General features: G+C 40.2%; 1 protein-coding gene across 6 annotated transcripts in view; it reads left to right on the top strand.

The window, feature by feature from the left end:
- Nucleotides 1–25,584, top strand: part of bmal2 (basic helix-loop-helix ARNT like 2) — a 33,811-nt gene extending 8,227 nt beyond the window's left edge. The window contains exons 2-18 of one of the 6 annotated variants that reach the window (XR_009795342.1): nt 2,999–3,128; nt 6,225–6,278; nt 8,527–8,568; nt 8,639–8,796; nt 12,716–12,795; nt 12,986–13,078; nt 13,700–13,817; nt 13,887–14,036; nt 16,300–16,543; nt 16,796–16,902; nt 16,990–17,140; nt 17,221–17,288; nt 17,418–17,499; nt 17,605–17,701; nt 18,244–18,343; nt 19,758–19,905; nt 20,245–20,382. Coding sequence is in view for 5 of the 6 variants with exons in the window: in XM_061822417.1 (XP_061678401.1) it covers nt 2,999–3,128; nt 6,225–6,278; nt 8,527–8,568; nt 8,639–8,796; nt 12,716–12,795; nt 12,986–13,078; nt 13,700–13,817; nt 13,887–14,036; nt 16,300–16,543; nt 16,796–16,902; nt 16,990–17,140; nt 17,221–17,288; nt 17,418–17,499; nt 17,605–17,701; nt 18,244–18,343; nt 20,245–20,402 (1,832 nt within the window). In the remaining variant the exon portion in view is untranslated. Of the gene's footprint in view, nt 1–2,998; nt 3,129–6,224; nt 6,279–8,526; nt 8,569–8,638; nt 8,797–12,715; nt 12,796–12,985; nt 13,079–13,699; nt 13,818–13,886; nt 14,037–16,299; nt 16,544–16,795; nt 16,903–16,989; nt 17,141–17,220; nt 17,289–17,417; nt 17,500–17,604; nt 17,702–18,243; nt 18,344–19,757; nt 21,394–25,348 lie in introns of those variants that run through there. The other 5 variants (XM_061822418.1, XM_061822419.1, XM_061822417.1 and 2 more) reach the window with 5 other exon arrangements.
- Nucleotides 25,585–25,616: the final 32 nt, after the last annotated feature.

The raw sequence follows: 25,616 nt of genomic DNA, 5'->3' as shown, positions 1-25,616 counted from the left end.
CCAATATTGCATGTATTTTCAGTGGATTTGCTCCGAATTCAAATCTCCCGGGTGTCAAATAAAGTGTCATTCCGGCTAATATGTCCATGCCCACTATCCACTCTGAGATAGGGGTTATAATCACCATATATGTTTTTATAGGCATATTTCCTATTTTCAAAGGTAAGTTTAGATGTTTTCCAAAAATCACTTTTCCTCCTAGTCCTGTTAATGGTACTAGGGGTCCTTTCATTTTCTCTGGATTTCCATAAATTATTGAGGCCTCCGCCCCGGTATCTACTAACGCTGTTACTGTTTGAACTAATTTATCCCAATAAATTTCCACATCATATACTTCAAAAGACACAGTCGTAGTTAACAAAAAGGAACTGGTGCATCCTTTGTAAAACTGTACATGCAAACATAGTGCACATTATTCAGAAGATATGACAAGCATACAATATAGTATATGGATAGCTTTTTCAGTAAACAAATATCTTTGTACCGTTAAGTCTATTGAAACACTTGCAGAAAGGCAACACCCGCGCGCGCACACGCGTACAAACGCGTACACGCACGATAGAAAGGCAACACCCGTGCACGCACACACGCGTACAAACACCCACACGCACGATAGAAAGGCATCACCCACGCGCGCACACATCCGTACAAACACATACACGCACGATAAGGGTATGGTTGTAAGCAGTATTATGTGCAAAAGTGAACATTCATTCATTTCCTATACTGCGTTATCCTCACTGTTTAATGCACTGATCTAAACAAAAACAACGCCATCTGCCATCTTGATACTCCCAAAACAACCATGCCGACCTGTGTATAATCTTCTCTAGTCATGAACAATTCTGGCTCTGGCTGCACTTGTGGGACCAGCCCTCGCACTCGCTCGCCATTTTCGTCCGGAATTGGTTGACCGTCCGCCCCCATCAGATCCTGGATTCGATCTGGTATCACGCGTCGCTGCGCTTTTCGTCGCGTGAAAGGGTGTATCTTGTTAGGTCCTAAGCACGGACTTCTCGCTCAATGTGGTCCCAGGAGCTCACAGCACCAGGATAGAATGATTGAGACAGAGGCAGAGTTATTTTTTACTAAACTGCAGTTTAGGGAGAGCTTGGAGGAGCAGAACATATCCTCCACACCCGCACGTAAGACTCTCTCCGAGCCCCCCCAAAACCACACATTTTATTGAGTTTCACACATAGGGAGGGGGAGAGAGGTTTCACAAGACAAGTAAAGTTGTTATACAGAGAGAGTTAATCTTCTCAAGGCCGGGTGTCCTCTGAGTAGACACAGTTCTTCCTGTTACAAAAACCCACAAGAATGCAACTATCATAAATTTGCAGTCACCTTGAGCTCTTAAACTTCCCATAGACAAACAGCACACACACACATCCCTGCACAGCAACAGAGTAATTAAAAAAGATTTATGACACATGAGGAGATACATTTCACAGGCCTCTGTGAAATGTGTAAGCTTATCTTACAATCTGCAACCCCTTTAACGAGGGATACAACCCAGTCTGTGGTGGCGGGTCCGGTCTTATCCCCCCACATATCCCTGTTCCACTCCTCCGGATTCCACTGCGCTGACAGCCCAGTGGTGAATGAACGGATTTGCGCTTGTTCTATTTTACGAGGTTTCTTCTTTCGCCCTCTTCGCGCCACTTGGGAGATATGCATTACAGCTCTTTCTGTTATACTCTGCATTTTTGCCAAATGCTCCTTTAATTCTTTCAGAATAACCTCTAGCTGGATTGCGGCTCATCGCAGCCGGCCGGTGTGGCTTATGACAGAGCCGAGCTGTGCTGCTTTAGTCACAGTCGAGCCGGGGCGCTTGATGCACGCACGCGACTGAGTAACACATTCTCGGCTGGGTTCTTCAGAGCCGCCCCCGTCGCAAAGCCCGCAGCCTTTGCAGAAGCTGTGACCGCCGAACGCGGCGCCTCAGCCGGTGTGGCAGAGTTTCGGTGCCCGTGGTGGCATATAAGGAGGAGATGGAGCCTAGCTATGTTGCTTTAGGGGTATGTTCAAAGTCACCGCAGTACGTGATGAACACTATCAAGACATTGTTGGCTGCGGGACGCGCACATAGACACATTTCATACGCGGATCTTTTGCTACGTTATGAGAAAGACCTACCTGTTATTTGGAACCCACAAAGCTCTCGTCCTCTGCACCCGCGCAATCCATTTTTCACAACGAACAAGGTCTCTTTCAAACTTATGAAGGGTAACTGCATTCTCCCGATTGTTCAAGCAATGTCCAGCAATGCAATGAGCCGGCATTTTGGCTAACACGAAGGAACAACGAGCTACCTTCCCGGAGGTAAAACTAATGGAAACAAACGAGTCCACTAGGGGCCACCTCTGTCCTGTACGTCACTTCCTGCTTCTTCTCGAAAAGAAATCCCTCGAGAGGATTTTCATGGCGAGAGTTGCAAAAAGCTTATTGGCTGTGGGTTTTTCATTAATAATATACCAAAAATCATCCGTTTAATGACACTTGACCTTTAAGCATATGAATATGGAGCAGTTAGTTGAGTAATATACAATCTTGCTTCAGTGCTGTGGAAAGTAAAGTACCAGTAGCTTCTATTTCTAAAGGGACAACAGCAGGTGAGTTATTTACAGTAACCTAAAGACTCTATTGCTCTCGAGACGATGAACAGGATTAGAGCAAGATGTCAGGCTGCGCTAATACCACTTTAAAAATGTGACTCAATCGCAGAATATTGATCTGTTTGTGAATAAGAATCACATGTTCATGCTTTGTAAATTGTCACTAATGAGCACAGTAGGAGTAACTATATTCTTTTGATATTGGTACTTTTGTCATTGTCACCCTCTGGGTCCCCAATAGGAGAGGACACCTGTGTGCTTTGATTGAATATTGGTGACATTCCTGTTTTATTTGTGAATATGTTAATCCAACATGAATAATACTTTGGTAAATCAGGAGATTCTATTTCAGTCGCTAAAGCACCATTTTGATCCCCCAGAAGATGTACTGGTTGAGGAAAACCAAATGAACTGCATTTCTCTGTCCGGCCTGATGACACAATCCTCGATGGTTGGCATGTCAACGACCATGGAGATGCCCCGGAAGCGAAAGGGCAGTGTGGACAACCAGTAAGTATGGCAATGCTTTGCGTTATGTTCTTCTAAACCAGGGGTTGGCAACCCAAAATGTTAAAATAGCCATATTGGACCAAGGAAAAAAAACCTTTCTGTAACTGCAAAAAATTCAAGTTCTTATATAAGCCTCATTATGCAGGTAACATATGCTGTGTCTATATCAGCCCACTATTGAAATGACATCATGAGCATTCATGTTTAAATGTTTATTTTACCTGTAGCACATCCTGACGAGAATGGCACACCACCCTGCTGTATGATGGTGTTTTAAGTTTAACTTCCATTATTGATCTTATGTTTCGTTGCTTTGATAAAATAATATGATAATATAATAAAAAAACAATTTTTGGTCAAATTTATTTTGAGGATTAAAAAAAATAAACTCAAACATGCGTCCTGTAATTTCAGCCCTCCCCACGGAAGTAAAATGCTATCCGCTTCTTTTTTCCCCTATATCAGTGCAACACATCCTGCCATTATAAAAATAAAACAGCAGCCTTTTGAAAAGGTATGTACTAGCAAAATATGCAAATTTAATTTCAATTAATAAAATAAAATAATGCACAGTCCTCTTCTCTTTTTTCCTAATGGCGGCAACAGCCAAATGAAAAGGCTATAATTGACCCCTCCGTACAGGGCACTTAACCACGCCTCCTGAAGTTACGTCACCCCACTGTTGCTAACCTCAGACAAACATTTAGCAAAATGGCATCCCAGGAAGAAAAGACGAGAGCGAAATTGTCCGATTTACCATTGATTTTTCACTCGGATTCTTAGCGAATAGTGAAATACCGTTGAAGAGCAGACAGCAGGGCTTCAAGTGTTTCAGCGAGGGGTATTTCAATGGTATTTCCATGCATATCGACGGAGAAACCATTGATATTAGCGCGAGATCTTTCCGGAGTCAGAGGAAGACCGAGAAGCCACATAATATATTATAACCCAAAGACGAATTCGTCATTGACAGTTTCCTATTTTCGTGTTAACTATCACACTAGTGTGCAGAATCTGTATGTGTATCTGTATAGCCGTTTGTGAACCGCCGTATGAAGGAAAAGAAGAAAGCGAGGCTTGATTCACGAGTAGTTTCTCTCGTTTTCTTTGTGTAACGTCACGCGCTCCCCTCAATAATTATTCTTGAATTAGTGCCGAACCTACGTAAGTCCCGACCGAGTACGACAATCACTACTTTAGTGTCCTCAAACATCCTTCCTTCAGTCTTGTTGTCTCGGTGCACGTCGAATGCTTTTAGGACTTGCTAATCCGGTTTAGCTTAGCTCGCTAGCCGCCAACAAAGAGACGCGTTTGTGCAGTCAAATCATCACAAAATATCGTTCAACACAGATCAAATGTGTCAATCATTCACACGTAGCTATGTTATGCAAGCGAAGAACTGCTAATTCATTTATATGAGACATGTATTGAAAATCAAATATAGGGCTTACCTTCATGGAAACATATCTGTTCCGGTGGATTTTAGATGGATTCAGTTGATCATGCGATCTTCCACAAAGTTTGATCCATCGAAGACATTTTTCGTACTCGGTCTTCGGTTTTGGAAAGGGTACGAATTGAACTCCACCAACTAGCCTATCAGGATACCTGTCGTCACTATTACAAAGTCCGTGACTACACCTCTTCACCATATCTATTGTTAAGGAACCCAAATACGTGATAAAACGCTAACAAAAGCTATACTGGACCATGCGACTTTGTCTGAGGTAATGGCGGTCGCCAACAAGGGGCGTGGTTTATGCAGATCTCTGGCCTCTAATTGGTCAGCGACGGGGATGACGCAATTTCTACGCAGGGGTCAATTGGACGAGTATGATGAATCACACTCTGCAATTAAAACACAGCCTGCTTAAATGATAAAATGACATCCTTTTGAAAAGGTAAAGTATGTAACATTAAAATTTTAAGTTCCTTTTCATTCTCTGGTTTTTCACAAATGCTAGGTATTTCAATGCAAAGTAAAAAGCAGGATCCTCCTCTCCTTTGTCACACACATCTACAACACAACCATTCCCAGACTTGAGCAACAAAACAATATCCCTCTGTGTCTTTCCTAATATACTGTCAAAAATAAACCAATTTCTAAAGCTTTCTTGCTAAATATGTTCCTGTGACAGAATTGTGTTCTTACCCTTTTAATGTAACTTCATTTGTCAGACAGTCACTCGACAATTTCTCAACATCGGGTATGTAATATGTGACTTTAAATCTTGACACATGACTGCAAGATCTCATCTGTGAGGTGTTTGCGGTATTTGGATTTAATGTAATTGATGTTCAAGAATATTTGCTTGCACAGGTGTGTTCATAAAAACATAGCTCCAAATGCATATTTCTTCATGTTCCTGTTACTGTCAGGAAGAGCATTCCATATTTCAAAACAAGTTTCTCAGGTGTTGCGAGCCTTTCAATTTCACTCCCATTTGTGGCTTTGGGCAAGCTGGGCTTTCTGGTGAGTGACTTTTTAACTCCCACCTGGGTACTCTGCTACAGATGTAACATGTCTTCCCTGGAAATATCTTCCCACATTGCTTTTTGTTGTTGGAGAACTTCTCATTACATAGCAGACATGTTATAAAACCTGCGTTGGGAATGAAAGGAAATGATTCGGTCCAAGCACTGTTGAATACTCTGATCGCCTCAGCCATCTTTTTCTCTTTCTTTCCCTTTGCGATCCATGGCCCATCACACCCGCCAATTTCTTGGCAACAGCCACTTGCCACGCCGAGATCAAAGAAGCACGTGTCGTAGGACACGACGCTAATCTTCATTGACAGAGATGTTGACATTTAATATTTATTCCACACATTTTAACAGCATTGAAAAATGATAATGTCTGTGTCATGTTACACCTCCTACAGAAACCATTTTAAAATAAAAATAAATTATATTTTCCTCACCCATCTTTTTCCATTTTCATGCTTTTTTGAAAAAGCTCCCAAGAGCCACAAAGGAGGGTCTAAAGAGCTGCATGCAGCTCTGGAGCTGAGGGTTGCCAATCCCTCTTCTAACCATTCTTGAAGCCAATTACTACAAATGAGCTTTATTATTCCTATTTTGTCTTTTTATTCTTAGGGAAACAAGATTGGCCCCCATCACCAATGCAGATATGGAAGAGGACCAAAACGAGTAGGTGTTGTGTACATTATTGAAGAGCTTCCATGCACAGTGAATCAAAAGTATGAATACTGTCTTGTTGCTAGCCAGTGAGAAGCAGAGTAAGGTGTCTTATACAGTAAAGAAATGCAATGGGCACGGGTGTTTTTTTATGGACTCAATAAATTTTCATTGTTGTGGCAATGCCCACCGCGCCATTCATGATGCAGCAAGCTCCTGGCAGAATGCCGTTTGCTTTGTAGATGCGCAAACAACTGGATCATATGGAAAGTTAAAGCTATAATCTGTGATTCCCCCCATCCGGTTACCCCTGGAATTAAACGTTACAATAAAGCAGTCCCGTCACTTCAATATGGTGTAGTCACCATTTCTCCACTGGAGATATTTTTCTTCAGCCCCAAGCATGATTGTATTTCTTACAAATTGTGTGATCTAAAGTTAGGGGATAACCCAAAAAAAAAATCCTCGTGGATGTATACACTGTGGTGTAATGGAGCTGTTGAAACACACTAGGTAGATAAAACAGGTGGAGGGAAACTGTCAACAGTTCACTAACCAGCATAGCAGACATATGCTCTACTCATATACTCTAAACGCTTCTCTATACTCATGCGCGGCTGACAACGCCCACATTACATCAAGTAACCGATGCATCGGTCAGTTGACGTGTACATGACAAAAAATGTTGCTGTGCATCAAATGCTGCAGAGATCATCTCTTGTGATTGGTCTGTTGTAGTCATATTGTGATGTACTCACCGTTCCTCCTGGCTCCACATACCACCGCTACACCTTGAATTGAACGTCTTGAATTGTCATTTGAAAGCTTTTGTATTTCCCCGGGTTGGCTCTGAGTGATATTAAAATTGGTTGAATGATTTCAAACCTTTGTGTGATAGATATCCAAAAACAAACTGAAATACTTTTTCACAGAGCTATGTATGTATGTATGTATGTATGTGTGTATGTGTGCGGAATACATTCTAATCAAGTGTGAACATCTTCTTTTCCTTTCGGCTTGTCCCATTAGGGGTCGCCACAGCGTGTCATCTTTTGCCATCTTAGCCTATCTCCTGCATCTTCCTCTCTAACCCCAACTGCCCTCATGTCTTCCCTCACCACATCCATAAACCTTCTCTTTGGTCTTCCTCTCGCTCGTTTGCCTGGGAGCTCTATCCTCAGCATCCTTCTACCAATATACTCACTCTCTCACCTCTGAACATGTCCAAACCATCGAAGTCTGCTCTCTCGAATCTTGTCTCCAAAACATCCAACTTTGGCTGTCCCTCTAATGAGCTCATTTCTAATGCTATCCAACCTGGTCACTCCAAGCGAGAACCTCAACATCTTCATTTCTGCCACCTCCAGTTCAGCTTCCTGTTGTTTCTTCAGTGCCACCGTCTCTAATCCGTACATCATGGCCGGCCTCACCACTGTTTTGTAAACTTTGCCCTTCATCCGAGCAGAGACTCTTCTGTCACATAACACACCAGACACCTTTCGCCAGCTGTTCCAACCTGCTTGGACCGTTTCTTCACTTCCTTACCACACTCACCATTGCTCTGGATTGTTGACGCTAAATATTTGAAGTTGTCCACCCTCGCTATCTCTTCTCCCTGTAGCCTCACTCTTCCCCCTCCACTTTTCTCATTCACGCACATATATTCTGTTTTACTTCGGCTAATCTTCATTCCTCTCCTTTCCAGTGCATGTCTCCATCTTTCTAATTGTTCCTCTGCATGCTCCCTGCTTTCACTGCATATCGCAATATCATCTGCGAACATTATGGTCCAAGGGGATTCCAGTCTAACCTCATCTGTCAGCCTATCCATTACCACCGCAAACAGGAAGGGGCTCAGAGCTGATCCCTGATGCAGTCCCACCTCTACCTTAAATTCCTCTGTCACACCAAAGGCACACCTCACCATTGTTCTTCTGCCATCATACATGTCCTGTACTATTTTAACATACTTCTCTGCCACACCAGACTTACGCATTCAGTACCACAGTTCCTCTCTTGGTACTCTGTCATAGGCTTTCTCTAGAGCCACAAAGACACAATGTAGCTCCTTCTGACCTTCTCTGTACTTTTCCACTAGCATCCTCAAGGCAAATAATGCATCTGTGGTACTCTTTCTAGGCATCAAACCATACTGTTGCTCGCAGATACTTACTTCTGTCCTGAGTCTAGCCTCCACTACTCTTTCCCATAACTTCATTGTGTGGCTCATCATGAATTTACTTCTTTTTTTTTTTTACAGCTCAGATGGAGAGGACCAACATGCCAAAATGAAATGTTTCAGGTAGTAAACACCATTTTTCATGTGCTGTTGCATTTAAGTGCGGCAATAAAACAACCGTTTGTCTTTGCAGAGAGCCACACAGCCAAATTGAAAAGAGAAGGCGGGACAAAATGAACACGCTTATTGACAAGCTGTCAGACATGATTCCAACATGTAACCCAATGTCTCGAAAGCTGGACAAACTCACTGTGCTCAGAATGGCTGTGCAGCACCTCAAATCCCTCAGAGGTACCAAATATTACATGGAACCACAACTACAGTTGATAGTTTGGCCCCTTCTACTAATAGAAACATATTCAGACTCATTGCAGGCCTCTCCATGTATTGTTCTATCTGGCTTTTTTTCAACCATGGTACCACTTTGAAGTGGGAAATTTATTAATAAGATTTCAGTGAACCTGTGCTTATCGCAGTTGATATGCTATCCATCCAGATCCACCACGATAGATGGAAGTTTTCTCAAACTCAATTCACCTCAGGGCCACTAAAAGCACATTCTGGCTGAGGCTGGGCCGCAGCCTCGGCGCACATGCACACAATTTACGTGACGAATTTTAAAAAATGTCTTTTATATTCTTTAGATAAGCAAGGACGCTGGTGTAAATAAGTTGTGTGCAAAGCTGCTAATAAAAGTCCATGGCAACACCACTGTAACTTTTACTCAATGAAAATTGTTTCTCTGCTTGCATCAAGCCTGGTCGATGTCACGCCCCCAAAAGCCACTACCCCACCGTGATTGATAGGTTCGTCAGCTCCACACACAACACTGTAAAAGTGCCATTCAGATAAATCAATAAATAAGTAATAATAAATCAAATCATTTAACTTTCACAGTAAGGTGGAGGATAGAGACAGGAAGGATGTGCTGCAAGTAAAGCTGATTAAAGATAGCAATGGAAATATGTTGACTGGTGCCAGTAGTGTGCTAAGTCGATGGAAAGAGTACTTTGAGAAGTTACTGAATGAAGAAAATGGGAGAGAAGGAAGAGTAGAAGAGGCAAGGGTGAATGACCAGGAAGTGGCAGAAAGATAGTAGAAATCAAAATGCTGAGGTTCTCGGTTGGACAGGATTAGAAATTAGCTCATTAGAGGGACAGCCAAAGTTGGATGTTTTGGGGACAAGATTCGAGAGAGCAGACTTAGATTCTTTGGACATGTTCAGAGGCGAGAGAGTGAGTATATTGGTTGAAGGGTGCTGAGGATGGAGCTGACAGGCAAAAGAGCCAGAGGAAGACCAAAGAAAAGGTTGGATGTTGTGAGGGAGGACATGATGACAGTGGGGGTTAGAGAGGAAGATGCATGAGATAAGATAGATGGAAAAGGATGACACGCTGTGGCGACCCCTAACGGGACAAGGTGAAAGGAAAAGAAGTCAGGTCAGGGCCACAAAATATCATCTTGGGGGCTGCACACAGCCCGCGGACCGCCAACTTGAGATCCCTGGCTTAGAGCAACTCTAAGAAGGCTTTTTTACTAAGACCTCAAATAATGGGTGTTAAATTCCAAATCCCAAGCAAATCAGGTGGCAGACCAAATTGCTCTTTCTGAAAATGTGCGAGGTTACCATCAACCACCAGTCAGACCTCCCCCGAATGCTGAAATGTTGATTATTTTTATATCAATAATTTTTACTGCATTTTAGTCAATATTTGCTTTCAATACTGTACAATATTGATCACAATGTGCAAAATGTAAACAATGATATAAATGGCAAATTTGTGTGATTAAAGGGCAGTCTGCGTCAGATCGGTAAATAAACTATGTTCCACAAAAATTGCTGTTATAATAGGCCTGGAGTTGGTGGTAGGTATAATGGGACTTATTAACAAACTATTCTTAATATATTACCATCAGAATGCAGGTTTTTCTACTCTCTTATGCATAAGAGATCGAAATGAGTCTGTGACATGGTTTAATCAATGTAGTTTGTCAATTGAATGCAAAAGGGAGTCACCTGATTTGCATTTGAACTAAAGCAAAGTAAAGCAAAACAAATTTATTTGTATTGTGCATTTCATACACGAGGTAACTCAATGTGCTGTATATGATTAAAAGTATTTGAAAACAAAGAGATAAAACATTTAAAATGGGATAGAAACAATAAAAATGACATAAAAATATATAAAAGTGCAATTTAAACCAAGAAATATGATTAAAAAGTAGACTTAAAGTTGCTGACAGTGTGATATCATTTTCTCAATTAATATTCAAGTGCCTGCCCAGTTCGGGTTTCGTACCCCCCTCACACAACTTAGCTGAACAACAACACGGTATTTGGTTATTAGTCTTGGCCAACAGTCTAAACTGAGTTATCGCTATGTTTTTACTTTTATTTATTTATTTATTTTTGGGATGGAAAAATATTTTGTCCTAAAACGTACTTGTCGATGAGGGGTGGAGTGTGGTAAATCAATATTGGTTTTGGGGGTCGGAAAATTGGTTTTAGAGGAGGTAGGAATATATTATCCATCCATTTTCTTAGCTGCTTATCCTCACGAGGGTCGCGGGAGTGCTGGAGCCTATCCCAGGTGTCAACAGGCAGGAGACGGGATACACCCTGAACTGGTTGCCAGCCAATCGCAGGGCACATGGATATAAACAGCCACACTCAGAATCATGCCTAGGGGAAATTTAGAGTGTCCAATTAATGTTGCATGTTTTTGGGATGTGCGAGGAAACCGGAGTGCCCGGAGAAAACCCATACAGCACGGGGAGAACATTCAAACCCCACACAGGCGGGTCCGGGATTGAACCCAGGACCTCAGAACTGAGAGGCCAACCCTTTCCAGCTGAACCACCGTGCCGCCAGGAATATAATACTTCACCTTAAACATACAACCAAAGATTTTCTTAGGGTGGTCAAGGGCTCAAGCCACTCTTTAAAAAAAAAAAAAAAAAGAAAAAAAGTCTAGCGACAACACTGAATCCAACTCTTGGTGAATTGGGCTTCATAATGTTAGTAAAACAGTATGGATGTCTAGCTGGCCACTGTGACCACTCAAAGCGTAACATAGCTTGGTTGCAGCACAGAGGGGCTGCAACAGGGAGTAGACTCGCAAAGAAAAGAGGAAATCTAAGGAACCACTTGATGACTTGTCACGGTGGTTGGGGCTGCTCACAGCACACCGTCATTGGACACAAGCGCACCAGTGAATTTTCGTTGAAGACTGAAGTGGGAGGGACAAATGAAGCATATGGGTATTTAGTATATATAAATAACCCTGCTGTCAATGTTTTACAGGGGATGAGAGTCTGAACATAGGATCGAAGGCTGGAACATCGTTATGACTGCTTGCTAACTAGTTGTGAAGTCAGAATCGAATAAAAAAAATGAGGCGGCACGGTGTATCAGCTGGACACCGTTGACTTCACAGTTTTTGAGGTCCCAGGTTCAATCCCGGACCCGCCTGTGTGGAGTTTGCATGTCCTGGGATAGGCTCCAGCACTCCTTGAGACCCACATGAGGATACGTGGCTAAGAAAATGGATGGATGGAGGGAAAAAAATGTTTCTGTTACTATTCAATTCATTTTAAATCGGGGCTTGGAAAAAAAAAACAGTGGGAATGTCTCAACATTATTAAAACTGAAGACAAATTGCAATTGTGGTACTTTAACAAAAACATGAAGTTAATTATTATTTTTGCAGCCACATAAAAAATGGGGCGGGCCAGATCTGGCCTCCGGGCCATGAGTTTGACACCTGTCTTCAAGACACCTACGCCAGCAGATGCCATGAGTAAAACTCAGACCACCATATTTAAAATAGGGAAGATGAGTGATCCAATTAAAGCAAGGCGCATTTACATGTTGCACATTAATGCAAAACCTGGCTGTCCCAAATGCAAGGTGGAAAAGACTAACAAGAATAGCTTGAAAAAGAACATTTTGAGCATTTCCAATAAAAGTACATCAAAGATTATAAAATTAAAATAAATGGTACAATAAATGTAGGGAAACCTTAAATTTCCACTATGCCATCATTACTACATGCATTTTACAGAATATTTGGGTGCCCTCAAATTACATCATTACAGTGCAAAATAATATTTTAAGCAAGTTTAGGAAAATGTTGAATCATGACAATTTTTCATTATTGAACATATATAACTCCTTTTGGAATAGTTTTTAAAGTCTCCCACTTTTCAGGTTCTGCAAGCTCTCTCTCTGACACCAACTACAAACCATCATTCCTGGCTGATGAGGAGCTCAAACATCTCATTTTAAAGGTAAGAATACGTGCTGTCTCACTTGATTTACAATAACCTACCATGTTCTGATCTAATTCAGAGGCTTCAGTGTTTTTCATATATATAAATATTTAACAGAAAGTCTCCATGACATCATTATAGTTTCTTGACAATGTTATCACACTGGCGCACCATATCCTTCAGAGTCTCTCTTTTTGTTGTTGTGCAGGCTGCAGATGGGTTCCTGTTTGTAGTCGGCTGTGATCGTGGGAAAATTGTTTTTGTCTCTGAGTCCATCACGAAGATATTAAATTATAGTCGGGTAACACGTTTTGTTTTTGTTTTTTTTTTTAATTTGTTGGTTTGGTTTTATTTCTTTAATTTTTCGTGTACCTGCAGCATGTGATTCTCCTGACACGTTATATGGGCCTTACCTAAAAACAGGACACACCAATGAGCTGAAAGATCATGATGACTTATTGTCTATGACCACAACTTTACAAATATCTGATACAAGAGCTGTATCAAATATTGTGTATATCAGTTTTGATGATGAAGTACTAGTGTACATCACTGCAAATTACAGTGACAACAATAAATGTCTAATTAATAACTGACGGTTTCAATCAAACATTTATTTACTAAAGAAAAAAATCGATTAAACTGTTGTATTGGCTATTATAATGTGGAAGTTGTCATAATGTAATTCGTGGTCTTTTTATGGGGAAAGAAGCTATTGTAGTAAACATAAAAAAACAATTCTTGCTTGGTTTCCATTTCTCCTTGTAACTCAATATATTTAGTAGTATGTGCTGAAGTGTAATATCTACTATCAATGTCCTATCTGTTACAAATTAGAATTTCATAAACTGATATATTACCTGTATAACCTCTTGGGCACCATGTGTCTGTCAGGTTGATATGTTCTGTCTTCTTCCTCTAGGAAGAACTGATTGGCCAGAGCTTCTTTGATTATGTCCACCCTAAAGATATAGGCAAAGTGAAGGAGCAGCTCTCAGCCTCTGAATTGTACCCACGGGAACGGCTAATCGATGCAAAAAGTAAAGCAGTTATTTTTCTCAGTGTGTGTTAATGAGAGGATACACCTTGTGACATTGTTGTATTTGTAGCTGGTTTGCAGGTCCAGGCTGACCTGCCAGTCGGCGGTGCACGACTGTGTTCAGGTGCACGGCGCTCCTTCTTCTGTCGCATGAAGTGCAACAAAACTGCTGTCAAAGTGGAGGAGAAGGAATTGCAAGCAAGTACTTCAAAAAAGAAAGGTAGTGAAATAATTCTGTGATCCAGTTGAAAAAATTCTGAGATTTTATCCTTGAGAAAAGCATCTTACCCTTGCTAGACAGAAATGTGGTGCTCAGTGTCAGAAAGCTTGGACTCGGTCACAGGTCATGAGTCTTGCAACATCATAATGACCCAAAACACTAAGCTAAAAACACTTGAGAATGGCGAAGAGCGAAACAGTGAATTATTCTCAAGTGGCCTTCTCTGAGCCCTGATCTAAATCTCATTGATAATCTGTAGAAGGACCTGAAACATGCCAAATGGAGAAAGCACACTTCAAACCTGTGACAACCGGCCAAAATACCTGGTGATAGGTGCAGAATTCTCATTGACAGTTTTGAAAATGGTTTGATTGCTGCGTTTGCTTGAAAAGGTTGTGCAACATCCATTTAAGGAGACCATTAAGAGATCATCATTCTTGTCCAGGACTGTATCATGAGGGGTTTTTTTTTTCTATTCTGTTTAACCAAATTTCAAAAGTGTTATTTAATTTGTATTAATTACGTATGTCAGATTCAAGTTATTTCTATGCCCATTCTAGGCTTTTCTTGTATTAACGGGGTTATCAATGATTTTGTCCATATACAATGAAGAAGATAAATACCATGCTATATTGCAAGTTATCCCACTTAGAAATCATGGAGGAGTCTGAAATTTTCATTTTAAGTGCATGTGCGCTGTGAGAGAGAATCTAAAAAAAAAAATAAAATCCAGAAATCACAATGTATGTTTTTTTAAAAAACAATTTATTTGTGATATACAGCTGCAAATGAGTTTTTCATTACCTGAGAAAACCAATGTTAATATTTGGTACAGTAGCCTTTGTTTGCAATTACAGAGGTCAAACGTTTCCTGTAGTTGTTCACCAGGTTTGCACACTGCAGGAGGGATTTTGGCCCACTCCTCCACACAAATTTTCTCTAGATCAGACAGGCTTCTGGACTGTCGCTGAGAAACACGGAGTTTCTGCTCCCTCCAAGGTTTTTCTATTTGGTTTAGGTCTGGAGACTGGCTAGGCCACGCCAGAACCTTGATATGCTTCTTATGGAGCCACTCCTTGGTTTTCCTGGCTGTGTGCTTTGGGTCATTGTCTTGTTGAAAGACCCAGCCATGACCCATCTTCAATGATCTGACTGAGGGAAAGAGGTTGTTCTCCCAAATTTCACAATACATGGCCGCGGTCATCCTCTCCTTAATACAGTGCATTCGTCCTTTTCCATGTGCAGAAAAATACCCCCAAAGCATGATGCTACCACCCCCATGCTTCACAGTAGGGATGGTGTTCTTGGGTTGGAACTCATCATTCGTCTTCCTCCAAACACGGTTAGTGGAATTATGACCAAAACGTTCTATTTTGGTCTGATCTGACCACAAGACTTTCTCCTATGACTCCTCTGTATCATCCAAATGGTCATTGGCAAACTTAAGACGGGCCTTGACATGTGCTGGTTTAAGCAGGGGAAAGTTTCCGTGCCATGCATGATTTCAAACCATGACACCTTCGTGTATTACCAACACTCACCTTGAAAACGGTGGTCCCAGCTCTATTCGGGTCATTGACCAAGTCCTGTCGTGTAATCCTGGACTGATTCCTCTACTTTCTAAGGATCATTGAGACCCCACAAGGTGATATCTTGCATGGAACTACACTCCGATTAAGATTGACCTTCATGTTTAGCTTTTTCCATTTTCTAATGATTGCTCCAACAGTGTACCTTTTTTCATCAAGCTGCTTGGGAATTTCGCCGTAGCCCTTTCCAGCTGTGTAAAGTTATACAATTTTGTCTCTGGTGTCTTTGGACAGCTCTTTGGTCTTGGCCATGTTACAAGTTTGAGTCTTACTGATTGTATGGGGTGGACAGGTGTCTTTATGCAGCTAACGACCTCGCACAGGTGCATCTGATTCAGGATAAAACATAGAGTGGAGGTGGACTCACAGGTCTTTGAGGGTCAGAATTGTAGCTGATAGACAGGTATTTAAATGTTTATTTGCAGCTGTATCACAGAAATCGTTTAAAAAAAAAAATCATACATTGTGATTTCAGGATTTTTCTTTAGATTATCTCTCTTACCAGTGGACATGCACCTCGGATGAAAATTTCAGACCCCTTCGTGATTTCCAAGTGGGAGAACTTTTCATATAGCAGGGTGTTCAAATACTAATTTTCTTCACTGTATGTATGTGTAAACGTGTCAAAGAAGATGTACTATTTAAATCTAATTTGTGTATGCGTGTGTTTACAGAGTCTCAGAAATACTGTACTGTCCACTGTACAGGCTACATGCGCAGTTGGCACTCCAGTCAGCTGGAAGCAGAGGGTGAGGGCGATGCAGACAAGCACGATAGCTCTCATTTCAGCTGTCTGGTTGCTGTGGGCCGCATTCACTCCCACTCATTGCCTCAAGTTAATGGAGATTTCCGAGTCAAACCCACAGAGTTCATCACTCGCTATACCATGGATGGCAAGTTCACCTTTGTTGATCAAAGGTAAACTGGAATTTGATCGCTGTATTCTTTCAAACATTTCATCAGAAAAAAACATTGCGGGAGTGTTTTTTTTTTTTTTTGTTAATTAAAATGAATCATGAGTGTCCATGTACACAAATTCACCAGTGTTGATTTCTTTACTGCCAGATTTTGTTATTGAATTCCATTTGGATATTTGTCATGTTTCATTGCTTTTACACTGTTAATCACGAGTGGTTTAAAGGAATTTCAACAATGGCTGATACTTCACAGAGCAACAACTATTCTTGGTTACCTTCCCCAAGAATTGCTTGGGACTTCATGCTATGAGTACTTCCACCAAGATGACTTACCGCATTTAGCTGACAGCCATCGAAAAGGTAAGCTGAATTTCTTAGCAGTTCTTAGATGGTAGTGAAACATAGTGACAATCTTTTTCTCTAATCCTGAATGTGTCCCCTCTTCAGTACTGCGAAGTAAAGAGAAGATAGAAACAAACAGCTATAAGTTCAAAACTAAATATGGCTCCTTTGTCACACTGCAAAGTCAGTGGTTTAGTTTTGTGAACCCATGGACCAAAGAAGTTGAATATATTGTGTCAACAAATACAGTTATATCGTAAGTATATGCTACACAAGTTGCTTATTTCATACATGCAGTAGCCACTTCATCAGACCTCTTTCTTTCCCTCACTACAGGCATGATGATCACAGTCGATTAAGTCAGTCAGGGAACAAGACTCAACATTCTTCAAACGCTTTAGGAGGTCAGTTAATGTTTTTTACAATGTTGTCTAGAGAAATAATTGAGGCTTCCAAGTATGGTAAAGGTGACTCATTTGTTATTGCTAATTTATTTTACAAGATGGAAAAAAACTCTCTTGCAATTTTACCAGGCATCTCAACCAAACCCGAGACGAGGATATATGCTGGAACTATTGGAACCCAGATTGCCAATGAGCTGCTTGACTTTAACAGGTGGGGAATCATAAAAATGGGTGTTGTCCGCACTTTTTTTCCCTGTCTAACGTTGTCATAAATATCCGATACTATTTTAAGTTGAGATTTTCTGTACCTCTTCAGAATGAACTCGTCACCCTCCAGCGGTAATGCGAGTCCGTTTAGTCTGCCAGTGGACAAATCTCCTCTCAAAACAACAAACAACCAAGTCAAGAACAATGTAGGTGACTTTTATACACTTCATTCAAATTCAGTTTGAAAATACCTCCAAGCATCTTTAATAAGTTGATAAACACTGCTTTCATCAGTTACACAGTTTTTTAATTCATCAAAAGAACCAGTGTGTTTTAACAGACTAAAGAAAAATATTTAGTTTGAAAACATGCTACTAGTTTAGAATAGCATAAGGTTATTTCTATTTTAGACAGAATGAGGGACACCTTTATTTACTGGCGTGTGATTGATGTTCTGTAACCTTTGGTGTTTTTTTTTGTTTTTTGCTGGTACAATTTTAAACAATACTTGATTGGAGGTTTTTATTTAAAGATACAGTAATTTGCAGTTTAAAAACAAAAGTCTACTGCTATTCTTTTGAATGACTATAATCAAACCAACTACGTGATAACCAGTCACTACTGTGCCACTGTAAAAGTAAATGGGATACTTTCTTTGGGCTGTTTGCATCTAGTTTGTGAAGTTAGATTTTGTCTCCACAGAGTTGTTGTGAGTTTTTTTTTCCCACCCTCGTCTTTTTTTGTCCAGGTGCCAAATGCTGATGCTACCGAGATGGAGATTCCAGAGAAGTCGAGCTCAGAGGATGACCCCCAGGGAACACTATTTTCTGGAGGGGAGGCACTCATGGGTACATTTTATGATTTTGTTCTCCTTTTGGGGCCATTTAAACAGCACACGTTTTAACAGAAAATTAATTCTTTTACACAACAGTAGTTTTGGAGCCTGAAACTGCAAACCTTCAAAAACAGTTGCATTCGGCCGTTGATAACTTATTTTTTATGTGTATACAGTAGGGCTAGGGCAAAAAAGTATTTTGTCAGCCATCAATTGTGCAAGTTCCCCCACTTATGAAAATGAGGCCTAAAATTTTCATCACAAGTATACCTCTCCTATACGACACAAAATGAGAGGGCGTGCAAAAAAATCCAGAAAATCAGGTTGGTTTTTTTTAAAGAATTTATGAGCTAATTATATTGTAAAATGAGTATTTGTTCAAGAACAAAATTTGATCTCAATACTTTATACACCAATGTCAATGATGGGTCAACTGTAACGCATGTAAGTCTTCACAAAGTTTTCACTCTCTGTTGCTGATATTTTGGTCCATTTCTCCAGGCAGATCTCATCTAGAGCAGTGATGTTTTGGCGTTGTCGCTGTCCATTTTTTTTAAATAATTGCGATCGTAGTTTATTTCTTCACACCAAGCTGCTTAGCTATTGCAGATTCAGTCTTCCCAGCCTGGTGCACGTCTACAATTGTGTTTCTGGTGTCCTTTGACAGCTCTTTGGTCTTCGGCATACTGGAGTTTGGAGAGTGACAGTTTGAGCTTGTGGACTGGTGTCTTTTATACTAATCAAAAGTTTACGCAGGTGCCATTAATTCAGGTAACCAGTGGAGGACATAGGAGCCTTTTGAAGAAGCTACAGGTCTGTGCCAGAAATTTGTAGATGACCAAATACTGATTACCATAATTAGCTCATAAATTCTTTAAGAATTAATGATTTTCAGTGGAAGTACTTGCACAATTGGTGACTGGCAAACTAGATTTTTTTGCCCTGCTGTATCAAATGGGCACAGATTTGCGGAATTCCGAGTTTTTTCAGCTAAAGATGTCATTGTTATGAAACGTGTACGGCTTGACGTCGGATGAGGCTGTGATCAAGACCAGCCGTCAGCATATATCAGTAACGCTCATCATGAAATTAGTCACAGCTGAAGAAAACGGCATTGCTATCTGTTTGTGGCATTTCTATCTGTTGACGGCATTGCTATCTGCTTGTATTAAATTTGGTGTTTAGAATAATGACAACATTCTGATTTCCTGTAACATTTTGGCGGTATTTCATTTGTATTTTCAATCTGTTAACATTTCTTAGAGAAACATTCTGTTTACTATGGCATAGACAAAACTTATAGACGTGTACGCTAAATGTTATCGAGCGGTCTGCACGTTTTCCAGTATGGCAAAAGTCTTGGAGCGAAAAGATGAAGATCGTGCTAGGGAAATTGATAAAAACCACGGGGTAAAAAATTGTTTCAGATGGGCATGGCTTGAAAAAAGTGTAACCATGCAGATAGGAATGAAAACTGTATCAACATCTCTGACCGAACATGATACAAAAAGTGGACGTTCCCGGCGAAGTGCTGTGCACTTATCCAGGAGCATATCCAAACCAGGAAACACAAAGGTAAGTTGGACGTAAATTTCGTTTTCAAAATATTATGATTGCCGTGTGTACACTGTTAAAAGTAACCAGAAGTCACCATTTAATAGTGTGTTTTATAAAAAAGTTTTCGTGCCCAAAGGGTGGGGCACCCACCCTTGAACCCCTCCACACTCCGAAGGCAGACATTTTCAGTGTTTTTCCAAATTGGTCATTCTCATCCCTGAATGGGTAGCGTTCTGAGCAGCAGCCATCCTGGTCTTTTTGTGTCCACATTTTGAAAAGTTTCGTCATCATTCTTCTTTACGATCCAAATTCGTCGCATTTCAATAACCTTGCTTTCTCTGAACCCACTCACTACAGGGGACAATTCACAGCTAGACCTGGACAGTGTGGTTGAACCAGGCCTTGGGAGTCTTAGCAATGATGAAGCAGCTATGGCAGTGATCATGAGACTCCTGGAGACGGACTCAAACCTGGGTGAAGGCGAGGACTTTGAAGAGATGCACTGGTCCTTGTAGAATTTCCACGGTTGAAAGGCGAGACAGTGACAAAGGAAACCTTTCAGGTTTTCCAGTTTTATTTTTCAATCTTAAAACCTGTTAGAACAAATCTTCTTAACAGAAAGTGTTTTGCCTATAATAAGGAACACCGGCTTTTCTCTGGAGGATGCAGATAAGCTTCCAAAGCCTTACCGCAAACTGCATGCCATGGAAAATATTGCTTGACTGTCAGCCCCTGGTTAATCAGTGAGGCCTCACACAGTTGGCAAAGGACAGTGTCAAAGCAAACATTGGTTTGGGAATCTTGATTATGTTTTCCAACTACACTTGAACACAGGATTGGAGAGATGCAAAAAAAAAAAACATGCGCTGCATTGAATTTTTATTTTTTTTATTTTTTTTTTACTTTTACATTAACTTTTGCTAAAAATGGAGCAATGGTCCTTGTGTGTTTGAACCTCATCCATCCTTCATTTGCCACAGAGCAGCTGTTTTTGTCACCCTCCCTGTGGGGTTTTCAGCAGTGCTCAATAGACATTAAGAGACGGCTTAGCAAACACCTCATATCTATCTCATTAAAACTATAATATAGTTTATGTTCTGAGTGCGACAGAAGAGGTGAATACTCAGGAGTGACAGGGAACAAAGCCACCCAATGTAAGCATACAGTCAGTTTTTTTTGCAGCTGTAGCAGTATTTAATATTTTACATTATTTCACTACATACTTAAACTTGAATTATATAACTGTTCTGTTCGCATGTGCATCTGTGTTCCTTGTGGTCTGCTTTATGATAAGCATTTTATATTTTTATTCATTATTGCAATGGCAGTTGTCCATTAATAGATTTAAGGGATTATAGCATGCAGTCATCATGCATTCTATAAATGTTTGAATTATGCCTCTTTTTCCTTGTAATTGTCACTTCTACTATCATACAGGTAAAGTTCTGTTGCTGTACTGTGATCTGACATTTGAATGAGTCCTTCAGTTAAAGTTACCTCATCTTGTTTTGTCTACAGTTGACATTGCACATAACACACTAAACAGAACCGGCTTGTGTGGGATACAGTGACTGAAATATAAGTATTTGACACAAGTCACTATTTATCTCACAAAATATATTTCCAAAGGTGCTGTTGACGTGAATTTTTCACCAGCTGTTCGGATCAACCCAAGTAAAACATTATTTCTCAAAAAGTGGAACAAATAAGATCAAAAATTGCGTAGAAGAATGTGAAATGACAGGGAAAAAGTATTGAACACATGAAGAATGGAAGATCCAAAAGGGCATGGAAAGCCAACCCACCTAAAATAAGTCAATAATCAGACAGTATTCCAGCCCCTTGGCATTGCAAATGATTATTGACTGGTTTAGTCCTCACTGATGGCCGACAAAAAGGTCTCATTGCCAAGGTGTGAGTCAAAGCACATCTTATGATGGGTAAGAGTAAAGAGCTGTCTCAAGACCAAGACAAACTAACTGTGTGAAAATTGCATTGGTTACAGGAGCATTTCTAAGCTTCTGAATGTTCCACTGAGCACGATGTCGAGAGCAAATCATATTGCTGTAGGTTTTTCTCGATCGGGTGCTCCTTGCATGATTTCTGTCAGAGAAGTGCAGAGAATAATCAGAATAGTTGTTTTAAGAGCCCAGGACCATCTGTGGAGAGCTGCAAAAAGACCTGGAACTAGTAGGTACTATTGTCAGACGGAAGATAGTGAGTAATGCACTCCGCCGTCGTCTATATGCATGCGCAAGTTATCACACAAGACTCCATTGCTGAAAAAAAGCATGTCAAATCTCATTTAAAGTTTGAACAAATTAGGAGCCACATTAGCCTGTTGAACACTGGGAAAATATAGTCTGGTCGGATTGCAGCAAAATTGAACTCTGGATGCCATAGTGCATAACACGTTAAGAGGAATATTGGCACTGAACATCACCCTAAAAACACTACCAAGAGTCAAGTTCGGAGGTAGGAACATGATGGTGTGGGGCTGCTTTTCAGCAAATGATACTGGTAAACTTCAGATTATTGAAGGAAGGATGAATGGGCAAATGTACAGAGACATTCTTGACAAAAATCTGCCATCTACGAACAAGATGAAAATGAAACGAGGGTGTACAGTAGATGATCAAAATCCAAAATCACACCTGAGCAATGCATCCAACTAATTTCTTCTTACGGGAGCAGTCTTGAACCTGTTGCTGCAAACAACAGCTTTTGTTCCAAGTATTAAATAAATACAAATGCTGTGTTCAATACTTTTTCCCAGTGTCTTTTCACAATACTACACACAACATAATTTCTGATCTTGCTTGTTCTACTTTCTTTGTATGTATGAGTTTTATTTGAGTTGTTGTACAAAAAAAGAAACTCTTATTTTGGCAAAAGTATGTAAACACCTGGCCATTGCAAATACACAAAGTGAGTCAACCCCGCAATCTTTTCCATGATTTTGGAGGTTCCTTTGGGAATTGGTTGAATTAGAAATCACTGATATTATGTGACGTGTTCATTATGACAAAGGTTCTGCTTCCTCATGGTGTTGTTTTATCACTGGTGTTTAACAGATTTTACATGCCAAGATTAGTTCGTATACTTCCACACGAAACTCACTCAAGCATGCCTTTATGGTCATTGTTGCAAGCACTGGGGCACATTTGTGCTTGAACAGTGGGGTTTTCAACAAACATTTACCATTGCAGTATAAAAGTCTGCTGGGGATTTTGGGGAAAAAAAAACTTTTGATAAGATTAATATTTTAGATTAAAGAGGAACCCCCGTTTAACCCATCTTTTCTAGAGATGTTTGGCTCAAAACTTTGTCTTCTGTTCCATTTTGATTTGTAAAAAAGTTGTACTATTCATCATTATGAAATCAATGCATCGCAAGCATATTGTTTTTTGTGTGTGTGCAGATTAAGAAGTACTGTATAATGTTTCAATGCATTTTGAGCGATGAGATGTTAAAATACATGTATTATTCATATACTCTTCAGTCCCTGAAACCAAGATGGCCAAAGACTGAGTACCAGCTGAGTTATACTGTATTGTAATTCCATGTATCCATGCTGTCATTTTTTTCTACTAATGTTGTCTTTTTGGGATTGTGAAACATATAATCACACCTATTTATGATTCATGTGGAATATTGTCTCATCATAAGCTTGAAATATGAGGAGCCAACAGATAGAGCGCATATTAAATTGTGGACACTCCTGCTTTTGTCCATTGTGCCTTTGGACATTTCCACTTTTCCCTGCAGTAAAGGGGTTTGTGGATTTTATTTCCCTCCCCATTTGTGACACCTCAGCTGACTGAAACGAGGGCTACTTGTATGATGTTCAGTTGCATCTCTGGATTTGACTTGACACCGTATTGCATGCTGTGCCAGTCTTCATTTAAATAAATCAGATGCTGTAATGGTGGCTTATGCATTAACTACCTGAACATATTTGGAGAGCAGACACAAGCTCGTCGATAAGAACGTCCACTTTGTCCGTTCTTAAAAACCAATCTTTGCACTGTAGTCGCTCTCCATTTTTACATTGTTGTCAGATTCTTTTGTGAGTGGTAAACTTTCGAAGGGTTTTTTATCTTTTACCTCTTGCTCTGTTTAAGTGACATCATACATTTTGTGAGGTGTCATGTTTTCTTTCTTTTTTTTCCCCAGTAACATGATGCTTTTATATGATTTCATGATTAGTGCTTGTGTGCAATTACACAACTGCCCCAGCACAGGACCTTTTGAGATTGAATTTAATAAAATATGGTACTGTTTTGAGCCACATTCTGTCACCCTTGAGTTAACCCTTTCATATTTGGCTTGAGAGGAAGCCCTGTATTTGACTATAGCATATTGGTGCTACAGTTGACTAGTGTGCTCCCTCTTCCCAGGCCATCTTAATAAATGTTAGATAACTAAACTCCCAACATGACCAATGTCCATTTTTTTCACTTATCAGAAACAGTCAAGTACATCCACCCACAGTCAAATGTGTAATTACAATTCTGTATGCGCTGACAAGTATTCTACCCTTTGACATTTTTAATTAAGCACAAATCTTAAAATTGTGACTTGAAAAGGTATTAATCTTTCCAACTGTCAACTATTAGTCCTGTGCTCCAACAGGCAATTATTAGTGATGTGCTCTGGAAACCTGGCCTTGTGAGAGTGGCAAGGACAAATTATGGGGGGTGGGAGTGGGCGAGGGGTGCATGAGGCATCTTGTGTGTGACTTACTGAAAACCATAATAGGCATAAATTTTTTAGACTAAAATTGAAGTTGGGCTAAATGTGGATGTCTACCCTTGTTGTGTTTATGACTCTTTATCAGGTTGAAGGATTACGATGCAGAGAAACTATCATCTGTACGGAAATCATTTTAATTTCAATTTTCTGCTATCTGAAAGGTTGACTCCACCTAATGAGAAGATGATTGGCTTTTAGTCATTTTCAGACAGACTTATTAATGCAGCGTTGTAAGATGGGATGGAAAGTCTTGCTTCCCTAATAAAATACTCTCCAAAAATGTTGTGTACAGTCGTTCCAAAATGACCAAAATGTTATGTGACACAAACTTAATTGACTTTGTTGCTTTTAATGAGGAAGTCAAAAGTATTGAAAGTAACAAAAATATAAGCGTGACTATTTTTGCAATGGAACAAGTGATTCTAAATCAAACTTTGACCAAATTGTCAGAGAACTCAATCAAGCTTTCTCACACATAATATAACCCGAGACATTTATTTCTCCTACTAATCTGATTCTTCGTCTTTTGGACATCATTTTCTTGATTCATGTTACACGGGAGATAAACCAGTACTCATACATACCCAGCCCAATTGTTGATGAATTTTGATGATAATTTGGCAAATCAATAGAGCAGGGCTAATGTCACACTTTCTTACTCATTTTTCTTAGAATCAGTACAACATCTATCCATCTATTTTCTTAGCTGCTGCTGGAGTGCCCGGAGAGAACCCACGCGGGCACCAGGGAGCATGCAAACTCCACACAGGTGAATTGAGTCCTGGACCTCAGAACTGTGAGGACAACGCTTTCCAGCTAACCCGCGTGCCACATCAGCACATATAAAAACAAAATATTTACCAGGTAAAAGATCAAAGTCTCAGGTATATATTTTATATTAATTTCAACTTCACATTTTGTTGCTTTGCCCATGCCATCCGGTAAATTGTGGTGTAAAACATCACACTTTATTT

The sequence above is a fragment of the Syngnathoides biaculeatus genome, chromosome 6 (assembly GCF_019802595.1).
Source record: "Syngnathoides biaculeatus isolate LvHL_M chromosome 6, ASM1980259v1, whole genome shotgun sequence".
Lineage (NCBI taxonomy): Eukaryota > Metazoa > Chordata > Actinopteri > Syngnathiformes > Syngnathidae > Syngnathoides > Syngnathoides biaculeatus.
The sequence above is the reverse complement of the archived record's forward strand: the minus strand, read 5'-3'. Positions and strand labels throughout refer to the sequence as shown.